Below are 16936 nucleotides of genomic sequence, written 5' to 3'. Positions count from 1 at the left end.
TGACCCACTGAAGGACTGACAAAACCGGTACAAAAGTATGCATTGAAAAAGGAAGTGAAGAGAGGGTAGGTTAGTGGAAGGGTAAATGTGAGCGAGTGGTCTAAGGCTTATGGCGCTCTAAATCCCCTCTGGGCTATTTGACTGGCAAACCTGGTGAATAATTAACGCAGAGGTGGAAGGAAAGCGTCCACACACCTGAGGCTTCACACGTGTTGGGCTTAGGCAGGTGTGTATGTGTGTGTGGGATGGCATACTGTACCCTCTTTAAATGCCACCCTTACCTGTCACACTTACTTGTTCATCTTATCGGTTTGTCTTATCTGTTCATATCTTTGGTTCTGGTTGATATTCTTTACCTTTCATCCTTTCTTGTTGCTTTTATTTCTCACTGTGACCTGTTTCTCTCACCCGTGACTCTCTCCTATCGCCCTCAACTGTTAGCTCATTCTCTTTTTCATACCTATCATCAAGTTTTTCTTACGTTTTTAATTAGTTCATTTGTTTCATTTACTAATTCGGTTACTTAATTTTTTTCATTATTATTTGTCGCTCTTATCAGTCATACAGTCACTACTAGATTCATACTACCACCACTACTACTACTACTATTACTACTACTACTACTACTACTACTACCACTACTACCAACACTGCGACACTTTCTATCCCTTCACTTCCTACTACTACTACTACCGCCACCACCACCACCACTCCAGGCAGCTTTCCCACCTACCTTGTACACTCCCAGGTCTTCCACGACACAGGTAAGCTTGGCCACCCTTCCAGCAGGCACTGTGAGGTTCTGTTGGGGCGTGGCGAGGGCCGGGTGTCCATCTGTAGGCAGCGACGGAGGACCTGTGTCAAAAAAGGAGGAAAAGGTAAAAAGTCAGTAAAAATATGAACATGTTAATAAAGTAAAGGAAAATAGTTAGAAGGAAAGGGAAGGTATTAGTGACAAATAGAGGGAAAAACGGGATAAAAATGGAAATATTAATAACAGAGGGATGGGAAAACGGAAAGGTAAGAAGAAAAATATAAGTGTTAGTAAAATAAAGGAGGAAAAAGTCTGTTATAGGAAGAAAAGGGAAGGTATTAGTAACATTAAAGGGAAAACAGAGAGAATGAATATTTTACTAACAGATCGATGATAAAGGGAAATGTAAGAATAAAAATAAATGTTAGTAAAATAAAGAAAAAAAATCTGTTATAGAAAGGAAATGGAAGGGATTAGTAACTTCATGAAAAGGATATTAAGATAAGGGATCATGCACCTTGGTTTAATACTGAAATTTCCATAGCTAAGAAAGAAAAAAGGAAGAAAGAAAAAAGGTGGCGTAGACTACGAACAGAAGAGGCAAGAAGGGAATATATGGACATGAGAAACAGGCTAAACAAACTTGTACAGAGGAGAAAGTGTCAGTACTATAGACAGAAGTCATTAGAGTCACGGTCTAACATTAGTAGATTATATAAGATAGTGGATAATTTGACAGGTAACAGGAGAATAAATAAGTTGCCTGAGGGGTTTAATGACACTGTGCTGGCAAATATGTTCCTTGACTTCTTTGATCAAAAGATAAAGTCGATTGTGGAGAGCTTTAGAAATGAGGAGCTTGAAATACCCGTGAGTATGCCAACGCCTCGGGCTAAGCTACTCTCCTTTAAGCAAGTAAGTGTGGATGAAGTAAAGGAGATTGTACATAAAGTTAATATAACCTACTGCGATAATGACCCATTACCTATTAGTGATATTATTCAGAGTGAGAAGTTCTGTGAAATTCTGGAAATTTTTAACTGATTATAAACAGTAGCTTCATGAACAATACCTTTCCTGTCTCTGAAATATGGCATTGATAAAGCCCATTGTAAAGGGTAAAATGGATACGCAGTGCTTGAGTTCCTTTAGACCTGTATCTAATTTGACCTTTTTATCGAAGATTATTGAAAGTGCTGTATTAAACCAATTACTCGACCATTTGAAAGTAGTGCAGGCTTTACCGGATAATCAATCGGCTTATAGAAAACTTTATTCGACTGAGACAGCTTTATGCTCAGTTATCAATGATCTGATAATCCTGATGGATGAAGGAAAATGTGGTTTGCTAATTTTACTGGACTTAAGTGCAGCATTTGACACAGTTGTTCACAGATTGCTTCTTTTAGATTGCAGGTCTGTCGGTATTGATGGAGATGCACTAACATATTTAGAAAGTTATCTTGCAAACAGGCAATACTGTGTTCAAGTTGGTAAATCTTTCTCAGACAAGAAGATTTTAGAAAGAGGAGTACCCCAAGGCAGTGTTTTAGGTCCTATTCTGTTCTGTATATATACTATTGAACTATCACACATACATGACATTGACTTCAAACTGTTTGCTGATGACACACAGTTTTACATGACCTTGAACAATGTAGATAATGTTGAAGGAAAGATAAAACTTATTATGGATGATGTTGGTAGATGGATGGAATCCAAGCAGTTGAAACTTAATCAAAACAAGACTGAATGTTTGATAGTGGGTAAGAATAAGGACTTAAAGAGGATTGATATGTCCACATTATATATTGATGGTAACAGTTTGGGTGTTCGTGATACAGTGAAGGATCTGGGAGTATTATTGGACTGTCATTTATCTATGAAAGATCAAATACGGCAGGTGGTTAAGACGGCAAGATACCATCTGAAAAATATAGGTTTTGTCAGAAAATACTTGGATGAGAAAACTACGAAGATGCTGGTTCATAATCATGTGATAAGCAAACTGGATTACTGCAATTCTCTGTATTATGGACTGCCTAAGTATCTCTTAAAAGACTTACAGCTTGTCATGAACAGAGCTGCCAGACTGATTACAGGCGTCTCTCCTCGTGAGAGGATAACACCTGTATTGATAGATCTGCATTGGCTGCCAATTAAAGCACGAATTGAGTACAAGATTAGTGTTATGACTCATCAGGCATTACAGTCTGGAAAACCTGAGTACTTGAGGAACTTACTGGAAACATTCCACCATGACACTACGATGGAGCTGAGACACGATGCAGACCCATACAGACTACATGAGCCAAGATATAACCTTGACATGGGATGCCGAGCATTTGCAAGATGCGCACCAAGGATTTACAATAAACTGCCGAGTGATATCAAAGGTTGTGCCAGGATCGATATCTTCAAAAAGAAATTGAAGACATATTTGTTCAAGGAAGTTTATGATTTTAACGGCATGGAAATCAAAGACAATTATAGATGCTAGTTGCTTCTGAGGGAGGCTCTGCTGAGCGCTGCCTCGCAGTGGAGCGGAGCCTTGAACAAACATCCCAATTAACAAGTAACAAGATAGAGGAAAAAGCAGAGAAAATGAAAATATTAGTAACAGAGGCATGAGAAAAGGGAAAAAGTATAAAAATGTATATGTTAGTAAAATAAAAGAAAAAAGTCTAATATAGAAAGTAAATTGAAGGTATTAGGAACAGATTGAGAGAAAACATATAAAAAATAAAAATATCGCTAATAGAAGGGATAGAGTAACTGTGTCAGGGAAAAAAAGAGGAAAGGTGAAAAGTTGATAAAAAAATGAAAATGTCAGTAAAATAAAGGAGAGAAAAAAATGAAGTCGCAGAAAGAAACAGAAGGAAGAAGCAAAGAAAAGTGAAAACATTATAAGAAAGAGGAAGAGAAAAGGGAAACGTAAAAAAGAAAAGTGAAAATATGAGAAAAAATAGAAGAGAAGTCAATCAGAGAAGAAATATGGTACGTATAAGTAACAGATAAAAGAAGAAATGAAGAAAAGTAAAAGCAATACTATCAGAAAGGAAGAAAAAGAAAAAGAAAGGCAAAGGGAAGAAATTGTCAGTACTGGAGAGAACATGGAAGAGGAAAAAGAAAGAAAGGAGGAAAAGGGAAAGTGAGTAGTGGCTTGAAAAGAAAAACAAAGGAAAATAGCAAGTTGATAATAAGTAAAGGAGAAAGAAAACGTGATGAAGGGAGAGATAAAGAAAATGGAAAATGAAAGAAGAAAAAATGAGAAAGCGAAAATGGTAATACGAAGATGACTGATAATAATAATAATAATAATAATAATAATAATAATAATAATAATAATAATAATAATAATAATAATAATAATAATAAGGATAATAATAATAAAAGTAATAATAATAGGACTACTACTACTACTACTACTACTACTACTACTACTACTACTACTACTACTACTACTAAGAAATAATGATGAAATAAAAAGAAAAATTACAAAGAGGAAGAGGAAGAGGAAGAGGAAGAGGAACAAGAACAAGAACGAGAACGAGAACGAGAAGGAGAAGGAGAAGGAGAAGGAGAAGGAGAAGGAGAAGGAGAAGGAGAAGAAGAAGAAGAAGAAGAAGAAGAAGAAGAATGATAAAAATAGTAAGAAGAAAGAAGACGAATAAGAATAAGAATAAGAATAAGAGAGAAGGAAGGTGAAAATACAAAACCATAGAGGGGAAAAAGACATGTTCGCGTGAGGGAAGCCAAGGGGAAACTGGTGAGGGGAAACAGAGAAAAACCAAGGCAATAAAGGAAAAGGAAAAATGCATACAAGACGATATATAAAAAAGAATAAACAAAATACTGAAAGAAGGAAAAAAAAGAAAATAAGGAAACTGGTGCTGGTGACAAGAAAGGATAAGGAAAACAGAAAAATGACGAGGAGAAAAAAATATTAGAAAAGAAGTATAAAAAAGAATGCGGAATACAGAAAGGAGAGAAAGGGCAAGAGAAAATAAGGAAGATTAGTAGTGATGGCAAAAAAGAGTTGAGGAAAACAAGAATTAGAACATAAGAACATAAGGAAAGAGGGAAGCTGCAAGAAGTAGCCAGGCCTATACGTGTATGTATGAGCAAGGCTACCTAATTCCATCTATAACCTCCGTCCATAAATTCATCTATTCTTCTTTTAAAGCTCCGTATTGACTCAACACTGACTACATGACCACTGAGACCGTTCCACTCATCAACCACTCTGTTTGAAAGCTAGTTTCTTCTCATTTCCCTCCTAAACTTGAATTTTTCATGTTTAAACTTATTATTTCCTGTTCTGTCCCCATTATTGATCCTAAGAACTGTGCTCATGTCCCCTTTGTTATAATCCTTATACCACTTAAATACTTCAATCAGGTCTCCTCTTAACCTAGGTCTCTCTAAGGAATGCAAATTGAGAGTCTTCAGTCTCCCTTCATAGGAATATCCCTCATCCCCTGTATCTTTTTTAGACATCCTCCTTTGCACTGACTCTAATAGATCTATATTCTTCCTATAATGTGGGGATTAGAATTGCACTGCATAGTCCAGATGTGGCCTGACCAGCGCCAAGTATAACTTTAGTATTACTTCGGGACTTCTGCTTTTAATACTGATAAAAAAAATGAATCCTAGTACCCTGTTAGCCTTATTTCTAACTTCTATGAATTGTTTCCTTTGACCAAGATCGGAGCTGACTATGACTCCTAAATCTTTTCATACTTTGAATTTCCTAGTGGCTCGTTATTTATGGTGTACCGTGTACTGAGAAAGTAGGGGTGATAAGAAAGGAATATGGGAAAAAACAACATAGATGAAATATACAAAAGAAAGACAGAAAAATAAAACAGGAAAAAAGGAAGGAAAATGAGAATAGGGAATGAAAATTGAAGTGAAACATTGCCAAAGGAGGAAGTGAGCCGAGAGAAATTAAATAAGGAAATAGAGGAAAAGTGAAACAAAAAGTAGAACAGAAATTGAAGTCATACATTGGCCAAGGAGGAAAAGACAACGGCGCAGACGAACACGCGGTAATGAAAGAGGAATGTAATTAACGCGCTGTGTAATGAAGTAGAGGACAATTAAACACGAAATGAGGCAAAAAGTGAAGATTAATGAATTACCGCCAGGACGAGTGGACATCAGCGTATTGTCAAAAGGGAAACAAGTGGGAGAAAAAAAGAAGCAGATGAATAAACACGAGATTAGCACACTGTAATGAAGCACCGAAAGAAAACTAGGTGATTAACAGGTAATAATGAGGCGGGAGTAGTAATTAGTAGTGTCAAAGGAGACGGTGCAAAAATGATGAAGGGAAAAATGTACGGGAGGATCATCACGCTTCAACACGAAAGGATGAATAATCTGTCCGGTTTTGAAGTGTAATATTTCGAGCCTTTTTTTTTCTTCCCTCCCTCTCTCCCTCAAGCTTATTATTCATGATTTTCTGCGCCAAAATCACCAGGGAAAAATACTCACAAAAAGCTGTTCTCTCTCTTTTCTCGTTTTTACATAATTAATGATGGAAGATAAACTAAACAATTACATTAGCTTGCCATTTTGTAAGTACGCACGCACACGCACACGCACACGCACACGCACACACACACACACACATTGCTAAGTCCACAGTTGCAACCACTTCAGCAAACATTACGAAGAGGCAACACACAACAAGTTTCCTTTCCCTTCCCTCCCTCCCTGCCTCCATTCCCTCCCTCCTTCCCTCCCTGCCTCCATTCCCTCCCTCCTTCCCTCCCTGCTTCCATTCCCTCCCTCCTTCCCTCCATTCTCTCCCTTCCATCCCACTTTAGCTCTCAACTCGAACTTTGGCTAACGGAGAAAGGAGAGGGAGAGAGATAGAAAGGGAGAGGTAGATGGAGGAGAGTGAGGAAAGGGTAAAGGGAGAGAATGGGGGAGTAGAGAACAACAACAACAACAACAACAGTCACTTTCATTACTGTCACCACCACTATGACCACCACCACCACCACCACCACCACTACCAGTACTTACCACCAACAAGAACACGCAACACACTCACCGCAGCTTTCGTCTTTACTTAGCAGCATAAGCAACACAACACACACTCAAACTTACACACGGGTAACCTCTGGCACCCCACGCAACTACCCTCCACGAAGCATAGGTAAGAACAGCACAGGTGAGATAATTGGCAAAGCGGTTCATCACTTTCTAATCTTCTCTGTACTGTTCCTTGGCTCGACTCCCGCTGTAGCTAAGTGATTTAACCCTTTCAGTACTAGAACACATTTTTTACTATGAATTTTGGGTATGATTAGACAGTTTTATCTACATTAGGAAGGGTTTATGGAGGTCAGAAGATTGATAGCTAGAGTCTTCAGTATTTTAATTCCCACATGAGTTTCTGAAGCTGTATAAAATCACCAAATAGTAAGTGGAACAAATATGAAAACGCGTCATGGTACTGAAGGGGTTAAGGGGATATACCTGTGCTTCTAATGAGTCTTACCTAGGAACCGAGGTAAGGACAAAAGGTGGTGTACTTTATATACCAGTATTGTATTAGTTAATGTTATATTCTTCTTTTCTTTATGTTAATAGGTAAGATTCTTAGGTTAATTAGAGTAGATTGCATGAAATTTTCTTGTTTTGTGAAGTTACGTTGGTATGTATGTATGATTTAGATAGCTTAGGCAGGTAGTTAAGGAGGTAGGTAGGTAGGCAGGGAGGTATTCTATGGTAAGGTAAAGTAAAAAAGTAGACAAGAAGGTAAGAAGATAGATAGGTAGGTAGACGGGTAGGTAATGTAAAGGTTAAGTAAGGTAAGGTAAGGTAAGGTAAGACAAGGCAAAATAACATACACTTTGTAAGGCAAGATAAGGTAAGATAAGGTTGTACAAGGCAGGAGAAGGTAAAGTCAGGAAAATTAAGATAAAATATCGTAATGGAATACAAGATAAGCTAAGATAAGGTTTTATAATGCGTAAGAATATAAAAATCATGCAAGTTACATTAAAATTTCGTAAAGCAAGGCACGGTAAGGTGAGCTTTGGTAAGGCTAGGCGTGCTGAGGTGAGTAGGTCAGGTGAGGTCAGTAACACGAAGAATAAGTAATCAGAGCGGTGGTAAAAACACACCAATGATGCTCGTATATTTTCCTCACCAAAGTTAATTTACTCTCCATTTCCACACCTTCCTGGTAACACTGGTGCACTAATGGCTCTTAAAAGCCTTGCGAGATTATTAGTGAATTCAAAAATACCTCGAACTTTGAATCCTCTATTAATTTTTACGTTAATAAGAAATGCTGAGGAGAATATTATCATTATTTTTTCCCCTAAAGTACAATATAAAGTTAATAAGTTTCAGTATTACTATTATCTTGTTATCCCGTTTTCTTTATCTTCTTATCCCGTTTTCTTCTCTCTTTGTAACAACTTTTCATGTTAAGAAAGAATACATGGACGAATCTTATCACAATTTTTTTTTTCCAATATATTCATAAAAAGGTGATTATTATGGTACTGTTATTCTGCTTCACCTTTCTTCACTCTTCCTCCTTTCAATTTTCACTATAAAAAGTTGATTTCTCTTACATTAATATTCGTCTCTCAACTCATACAAGTTATAGAAATTATCAAATGTTTTCTTGTACTAGTTTTCCTTGCCTATCCACCATACATACATACATACATACATACATACATACATGCATTCACCTTTAAATCTTTCACCAATACTGTACGCAAATACTCTTTCAACACCAACCGGAATGGAAAAAAAAAAAACTATAAAACGCAAAAAAAAAATATCAAGCTTAAAATCCTTCCTGTAATAGAAGCCGAAAAATAAATAAACCAACAAATAAATAAATAAACAAATAAACGTATTTTCTTACTCAAAAAAAAAAAAAACAATGAAAAAAACAACACTTTTACTTCTCTTAAAAAAAAAAAACAACAACAACAAAACCAGCAACAAAAAACACACGAAAGTATACAAAAGCTCTCACACCAAGGAAGCCGAGCCATCCCGTGTGACCTCTGACATTTGACCCGTGTGACCTGCAGCAGACTCCATCATCGCAGGCCATTACCGCTCGATGACCCGCTTAATGTATTGCTCTGGGATATAATGACCTCATGATCGGGGTATTTTCTTTACTAATTAACACATGCAGGACAGAACAAGGAGGAGAGAGAGAGAGAGAGAGAGAGAGAGAGAGAGAGAGGAGAGAGAGAGAGAGAGAGAGAGAGAGAGAGAGAGAGAGAGAGAGAGAGAGAGAGAGAGAGAGAGAGAGAGCATGAGGAGGGGATAGAGAAAGAGGCTTGGAGGAATGTAGAAAATGTAAAGGAAAGAGGAAAAAAATGAAGATAGGTAAGAGAAAATGACGAAGAGGAGGAAGAAAAAAAGATGGGAGAGGAAGAAAAGTGTGAGGAGAAATAGGAGAAAGAGTAGGAGGAGAAGGAAGAAAAGGAAGCATATGGAAAGCAGGAAATACAGAGGAAGAGGAAAAAAAATGATGAATAAGTAAGAGTAGAAAAGAAAAGGATAAAGAATAGGAGGAGAAGGAGGAAGCTTAAGGAATACAGAGGAAGAGATCGAAGATAGGAGGAGGAGGAGGAGGAGGAGGAGGAGGAGAAGGAAGAGAAGGAGGAAGAAGAGAAGAAGGAGGAGGAGGAGGAGGAGGAGGAGGAGGAGGAGGAGGAGGAGGAGGAGGAGGAGGAATGGTGGTATAAGATAGATAGACGGGGAGATGAGGAAGAGGGAAGCATGTTCTTGAAAGAGGAAGGATATGAAGTGGAGGAGGAGGAGGAGGAGGAGGAGGAGGAGGAGGAGGAGGAGGAGGAGGAGGAGGAGGAGGAGGAGAAAAAAGTATGTGGATGAGTAAGAAAAATGGAAGAGGATGAAGAGGATGAGGAGGAAATTGGGGTGGAGGGAAGATGTAGTAGGTTGAAGAGGAAGAGGAAGAGGAAGAGGAGGAGGACAGAGCAGGACCAAAGGATTACAGAAGGGAAGGATGCAGGAGAAGGAGGAGAAGGAGGAGGAGGAGGAGGAGGAGGAGGAGGAGGAGGAGGAGGAGGAGGAGGAGGAGATTAAAGATAAAGGCGAAGGAGAGGAAGGGAGAACAGGGAAAGGAGGAAACGACATGGAAGTTTTGAGAATGGAGAAATAAAAAGAAAAAAATGAAAAAGAGGGGAAGAATTGAAAAGGGAGGATAAAAATATGTAAATTTAGAGAGAGAGAGAGAGAGAGAGAGAGAGAGAGAGAGAGAGAGAGAGAGAGAGAGAGAGAGAGAGAGAGACAAGAGAACTTCACAAAAAAATGGATACATGGAAAATTATGCAAAAGAGAGAGAGAAAAAAAAAGACGAAAAAGGAGAATAAAAAGAAGAAAGTGAGAGGTAGGAGAAAAAAAGGAAAGGAAAGAAAAAAGACTAAAAAGATGAAAGGGATAAAGGAAGGGGAGAAGGAGGAAGAGAAGGAAAATTGGAAAAAGTAAAGATGTAAATGAATATAAAGGGAAAGATGAAAGATTACTTGAGGAAACTAAAGGAAAAACATTAGGAGGAGGAGGAGGAGGAGGAGGAGAGAAGAAGGAGGAGGAGGAGGAGGAGGAGGAGGAGGAGGAGGAGGAGGGGTTAGAGGTTAATGGCACAATAAATCCGGGAAGTGCCAACCTGTCCCTCCATCCATCTCTCTCTTTCTCTTTCTCTCTCTCTCTCTCTCTCTCTCTCTCTCTCTCTCTCTCTCTCTCTCTCTCTAACACAGCCAGCCTTCTCCATAAATCTCGCTCACCTATTTTCACTCAATAAAAAGTAACAGTCAGCATCAATGAAAAAAAAAAAGATAGATAGAAAATAAGTGACACCAATATTGTACGTCTGGCAGCTCGGTGACTCTTTGTTGATATGCGGTGCCGGGAAGAGTGATCGTACCGGCGGAAGGTGTGGTGGCTGAAGTGTCACGGTGCCAGGAGTAAATGAGGCTAAGGGAAGGTCAGTGATTTGTGGGTAAAAGGCCGAGGATAAAAAAAAATGAGGAATAAAAATAATGCTTTTGAAGGAGGAGAAGGAGGAGGAGGATGATGAATAGCAAGAGGAGGATTAGAGGAGGAGGAGGAGGAGGAGGAGGGAGAGCAAGAAGAAAAGGTAAAGGAGGAGGGAAGGAGGAGGAAGAGGAAGAGTAAGGAGGAAGAGGAAGAGGAGGAGGAGGAGGAGGAGGAGGAGGAGGAGGAGGAGGAGGAGGAGTTGGAGGAGGAGGAGGAGAAGGAGGAATAGGAATAGGAGGAGGAGGAGGAGGAGGAGGAGGAAGAAGAGGAGAAGGAGGAGGAAGAGGAAGAGGAAGGGAAAGAGTAAATAAGGAAAAAGAGTAGGAGGAGGAGGAGGAGGAGGAGGCGGAGGAAGAGAAGGAGAGAGCGGAAGAGGGTTTGATGATGTGAAGGGGAAGGAGGAAGAGGAAGAGGAAGAGCAAGAGGAGGCGGAGGAGGAGAATGAGGAAGAGAAAGAGCAGGAGGAGGAGGAGGAGGAGGAGGAGGAAGCGCAGGAGTAAGAAAGAATGAATGGCTTTGCATAACCTGTTGCATACTTGTTCCCAATGAAGCGAGTATATCCTTCATTGAGTCTTATTATTATTATCATTATTATTATTATTATTATTATTATTATTATTATTATTTCTATTCCTATTAATATAAGAGGTGTGAAAATTCTAATTCATAACAATTTTTAATGAAGACAATATCAAAACAAGTATTTAGACTAACAATGGTCTGAAAAAACATGGTAAAAATAAAAGTAAAAACATCAACAAATGAAAGGAACAGAGAAGAAGAGAGGAGGAGGAGGAGGAGGAGGAGGAGGAGGAGGAGGAGGAGAAGATGAAATACTCTCATTCCTTACACACACACACACACACACACACAAGCAAAGACCCGCGGAAAACCCTCATAACGTGCTTCATAGGCTTCATTTGGCATCACATTAAGCTTCACAGACTGTCATTTTGGAGCTTCATGAGTCGAATTAGCGCTTCGGACGGCTCTCTCAGTTCACTTAACATTGCATGAAGCTTCGCAAGTAATGGAGACGCAAATGAACACAAAGAAAGAATTAACACGAGGGAAAAAGGAAGAAATAAAGGAAAAAAATAAAACAAGACAAAATAAAAGATAGCGTGTCTTGGATTCACGTCGTTTCGATATGAAGGTTCAAAGAAAATGAGAAAAAGCTTCGAAGCAAAGTCTCGACTCATTCCTTTGATGATTATACCAGAGAGAGAGAGAGAGAGAGAGAGAGAGAGAGAGAGAGTGTGTGTGTGTGTGTGTGTGTGTGTGTGTGTGTGTGTGTCGTGCGTCTGGCAGTGAAGCAGTCTTTGTTCGGTGTTGCCGCTCACTCCTGGAAATGTTGTCGTCCATCTAGACAGAACTGTTAATGGAAAGGGAACTTGAGAGGCGAGTCTGGAGAGCTACGGCAAAGGAGGAACAGGAAGAGGAGGAGGAGGAGGAGGAGGAGGAGGCTGTGCTGAAAGTGGAAGATATGAATAGTGAAGTAAAAGAGAAGTTACAAAATTGGTTGGGTGACGATCTCTCTCTCTCTCTCTCTCTCTCTCTCTCTCCGTATCATGATGAATGCTAAAAAGATATTTCGAGACCCAAACTTTTGGAAATTTCTCACACCCTTTTTAGATTAAAGGAAGAGAGAGAGAGAGAGAGAGAGAGAGAGAGAGAGAGAGAGAGAGAGAGAGCGGACCACCATCAATTCTCTCTCTCTCTCTCTCTCTCTCTCTCTCTCTCTCATGATTAAGCAAACACTTACTACGGACTAAGGACACGTACCACTTGTTGAGAGAGAGAGAGAGAGAGAGAGAGAGAGAGAGAGAGAGAGAGAGAGAGAGAGAGAGAGAGAGAGAGGAGAATAAAAATAAAGGGTAGGCAGGAGAGATGGAGAGGAGTGAGTGAGGAATGAAGATAAACGAGGAAGAAGAAATTCAAAGAGATGAATGGAGAAAAAAAGAGAGAGAGAGAGAGAGAGAGAGAGAGAGAGAGAGAGAGAGAGAGAGAGAGAAGAGCAATGAATCGACAGAAATGGGAGGGAAGATGGAGGAGTGAGATAAAGCGGGAAGGAGAAAAGGAGAGAGAGAGAGAGAGAGAGAGAGAGAGAGAGAGAGAGAGAGAGAGAGAGAGAGAGAGAGAAGTGTAAGTATATAATAGGAAATGAAAGGAAATGATGAAAAACTGCGAAATTTGTCTCTTGCGAATTAAAAGGCAGTGAATGACGAACAATTAATAAGAAGGAAGGATTAAGAAGGAGAGGTAAGGAGTAAGACAAAGAAGTAATGGAGAAAGTAGCGACATTGGATAACACAATTAACACAACACGATGAAAGGACAAGTGTAAATAAAAGAAAGTAAAAAAAAAAAATAGTGTAGAAAAATAGGAAAAGTTGCACAGAAAGCAGTGAATTGTATATTAAAAAAAAAACCTGATGGAATAAGATAACTGGAGGTGACCTTACTATCAGTGGGAATAAGGTCATAGAAGAAGTGAGTTGTACCTTATTAGAAACAGATGGAGTAAGTTAACATGGTGACCTTACTAACAGTGGGAATAAAGTCGTAGAAAGTAGTGAATTGTACCTTATTAAAAAACAGATGGAATAAGATAACTGGAGGTGACCTTACTATCAGTGGAAATAGGTCGTAGGAAGAAGTGAGTTGTACCTTATTAGAAACAGATGGAGTAAGTTAACATGGTGACCTTACTAACAGTGGGAATAAAGTCGTAGAAAGTAGTGAATTGTACCTTATAAGAAACAGATGGAGTAAATTAACTGTAGCTGACCTTACTAACAGGGGAATTAAGGTCGTATGAAGAGTAATTGTACCTTATTAGAAACAGATGGAGTAAGTTAACATGAGGTGACCTTACTAACAGTGGGAATAAGGTCGTAGAAAGTAGTGAATTGTACCTTATTAAAAAAACAGATGGAATATGATAACTGGAGCTGACCTTACTATCAGTGGGAATAAGGTCATAGAAGAAGTGAGTTGTACCTTATTAGAAACAGATGGAGTAAGTTAACATGGTGACCTTACTAACAGTGGGAATAAGGTCGTAGGAAGGGGAATTGCTCTTTACTATCCATTTTATTGTTTGCATAGATCATTTCGTAAAAAAAAGAAGTAGATATAGAACAAATGGATATGAAATTAAAGCAAAGGATAAGAAAATGGATAAGGAAGTATAACAAAATGGATAACAAAAAAGGATAATAGATGGAGGAAATAGAGAGAACAAATGATAACTGAAGGATACGATAATAAGAAAAAGATAAGAAAATATAAGAAAAAGGGAAAAAGATAACAAATACATAATAACAAATGGGAAAACAAATGATAAGAAAATGGATAACCAGAGATAACAAGAAAGATAACAAAATAAAGACAACAAAGGATACGAAAATAAGAAAAAAATAAGAAAAGATAAGAAAAAGGTAAAAAAATAACAAATACTTAATAACAAATGATAAGAAAATAGATAACAAAAAAATAAGAAAATAAAAGAAAAAGGTAAAAAATACATAATATTAAATGGAATAACAAGTGAGCAGCAGCTGAGTGACAAATGGCTAACAAATGCACTAGAAAGAAAATAAAATAAAGAAACGTGACTCTTTTAACTGTGTCGTGTTGTCAATCTGTGTGTCTTTATTACCATTGCCTCACTCAGAACCCTTGACTAAACACCACACCGCTGCCTTACCTGGTGTTATAGCTACTGTTAGAAAAAAAGAAGCGAAAATAAGTAGATAAAATAAATGAATAAATAAATGGTAACTATTGTAAGAAAATAAGTGAAAATAAGATGATAGACAAAATAAGTGAATAAATAAAGGTCACATTCTGCTCCCTCAATGCTACAGACAACAGTGAACATGGCACTGGGATAAAAAGTAAATAATGAATAGATAAAAGAATGAGCCAATAAATAGATAAAGGCTACTTTCTCCCCTCCACTCGGTGTTAAATGGAATCGTGAACATGGAAGGTATGAATGTCCCTGAACGCATGTATTGTTCAAGCACATGATCTTTGCCACACAAACAAGAAGAATAAAGAAAAAAGAAGATATAGAGAAAGATAACAACTACCAGGAAACACAACAAAACATTTATATTAACTCATGCAAATTAGCACGTGCACGGCTACAAGCCACACACACACACACACACACACACACACACACACACACACACACACACACACACACACACACACACACACACACACACACACACACACACACGCACACACATTTCCACACACACACACACACACACACACGCCCGGTAGCTCAGTGGTTAGAGCGCTGGCTTCACAAGCCAGAGGACCGGGGTTCGATTCCCCGGCCCGGTGGAGATATTTGGGTGTGTCTCCTTTCACGTGTAGCCCCTGTTCACCTAGCAGTGAGTAGGTACGGGATGTAAATCGAGGAGTTGTGACCTTGTTGTCCCGGTGTGTGGTGTGTGCCTGGTCTCTGGCCTATCCGAAGATCGGAAATAATGAGCTCTGAGCTCGTTCCGTATAGTAACGTCTGGCTGTCTCGTCAGAGACTGAAGCAGATCAAGCAGTGAAACACACACACACACACACACACACACACACACACACACACACACACACCGCGTAGTGTAGTGGTTAGCACGCTCGACTCACAATCGAGAGGGCCGAGTTCGAATCCCGGTAAGCGGCGAGGCAAATGGGCAAGTCTTTTATGTGTGGCCCCTGTTCACCTAGCAGTAAATAGGTACGGGATGTAACTCGAGGGGTTGTGGCCTCGCTTTCCCGGTGTGTGTTTTGTGTGATATGGTCTCAGTCCTACCCGAAGATCGGTCTATGAGCTCTGAGCTCGCTCCGTAATGGGGAAGACTGGCTGGGTAACCAGCAGACGACCGAGGTGAATCACACACACACACCGCAAATACAAGTGCGTGGTAAGGAGATGAAATGCTGCGTGGGTCGGGAGGCAAATACTCCTCCTAGATTCGAACCGAGGAGTGAAGAGTTTAGCAATGCATATATTTCCCAGTGCAGTGATGGGAATCCTAGTGTGTCCTCCATTCCACCACGGCATCAGGCACGTCCAAGCTTCTCGTTCACTGTACTTCACACACTTAGCTGCTCAACATTAAGTCTTCTATGTACAAGGGATCTGGTCAAGGGCGAAAAACAGACAAGAAAAAATGCCCTCTGAAAAGCCAGTCCTTTGAGTAGAGCTAAAAGCATTAGTCGAAATGAGAGAAGTGCCTTGATGTCACTATTCCTGTGCTATCGCTACTTTTCCTCTCACTAAGTCCGTGTGTCGCTGTGATATGTTCCTCCTCGTGTTTTTGTTTCCTTTGTTACTGCTTTTGTTTTAGCCGCCTCGAACTTTTCATCTGCCAAATCTGGAGAGTGTTGTTCTTTAAGTTCCTGCGGTTTTATTTGTTCTTATTTTCATCCCAAAATTCCCAGGATGGTAAATAAATGCAATACATCATGCGTCTCCTGAAACTTGTCGCCTAGCTGCTGTGAGCATTCCATGAGGAATTCGCGTCAGTAGCCTTCGTACTGGTCGTTCACTAGTCCGTCTTCAACTTCCAGTCTTGCGGAACAATCGGGATCCAGTCACTTGATCTTTTCGAAATTCACTCTGACGCGGGATTGAGGACATTCATCTGTGCTAGAAACCCTTTGCTGGCATTCCAGATCAAGACTGATTATCATGACGGGTGTGAAGTGCCTCTATAAAACAACATCAAGAGTTTGCCTGTCCGGCCAGCAAGTGAATGGCTGTCACGACTGGTACACAGAGAGCACACTTTCCCATTGAGATTTATGTCCATCTTAATTAAAAATGTATACAGGAAAACAAAGAAGATAAAAAAAGGAGATAGAAGAAGAGGATAAGACGCAGAGCAAGAGAGTTTTCCTCCCAAAATCGCTTATCGTCATCAAAATACATTTATAAAAACAATGATGATGAAAAGGAAAAAAAAAAAAAACTAGAAAAAACAGGATACGACACCTACAGGAGGCCAAATACCTCTGTACAGCCAAGGTCGCCAGCACTAATAGACAGAGCAAACGTTTGAGGAGCACACGTTTGCGGAGGCGAGAGGGTTCGGGGAGTGG

General features: G+C 39.4%; 1 protein-coding gene across 2 annotated transcripts in view; it reads right to left on the bottom strand.

Moving 5' to 3' along the window:
* Positions 1-16936, bottom strand: part of LOC123510193 (basement membrane-specific heparan sulfate proteoglycan core protein-like) — a 162632-nt gene that overhangs the window by 56530 nt on the left and 89166 nt on the right. For both annotated transcript variants that reach the window (XM_045265088.1, XM_045265089.1), the window contains one exon: positions 734-855. In XM_045265088.1, coding sequence (XP_045121023.1) covers positions 734-855 — 122 coding nt within the window. The remainder of the gene's footprint in view (positions 1-733; positions 856-16936) is intronic.

Source organism: Portunus trituberculatus, chromosome 28 (genome assembly GCF_017591435.1).
Source record: "Portunus trituberculatus isolate SZX2019 chromosome 28, ASM1759143v1, whole genome shotgun sequence".
In the NCBI taxonomy this organism is placed as follows: Eukaryota; Metazoa; Arthropoda; class Malacostraca; order Decapoda; family Portunidae; genus Portunus; species Portunus trituberculatus.
This window is presented reverse-complemented; position numbering and strand designations above follow the sequence as displayed.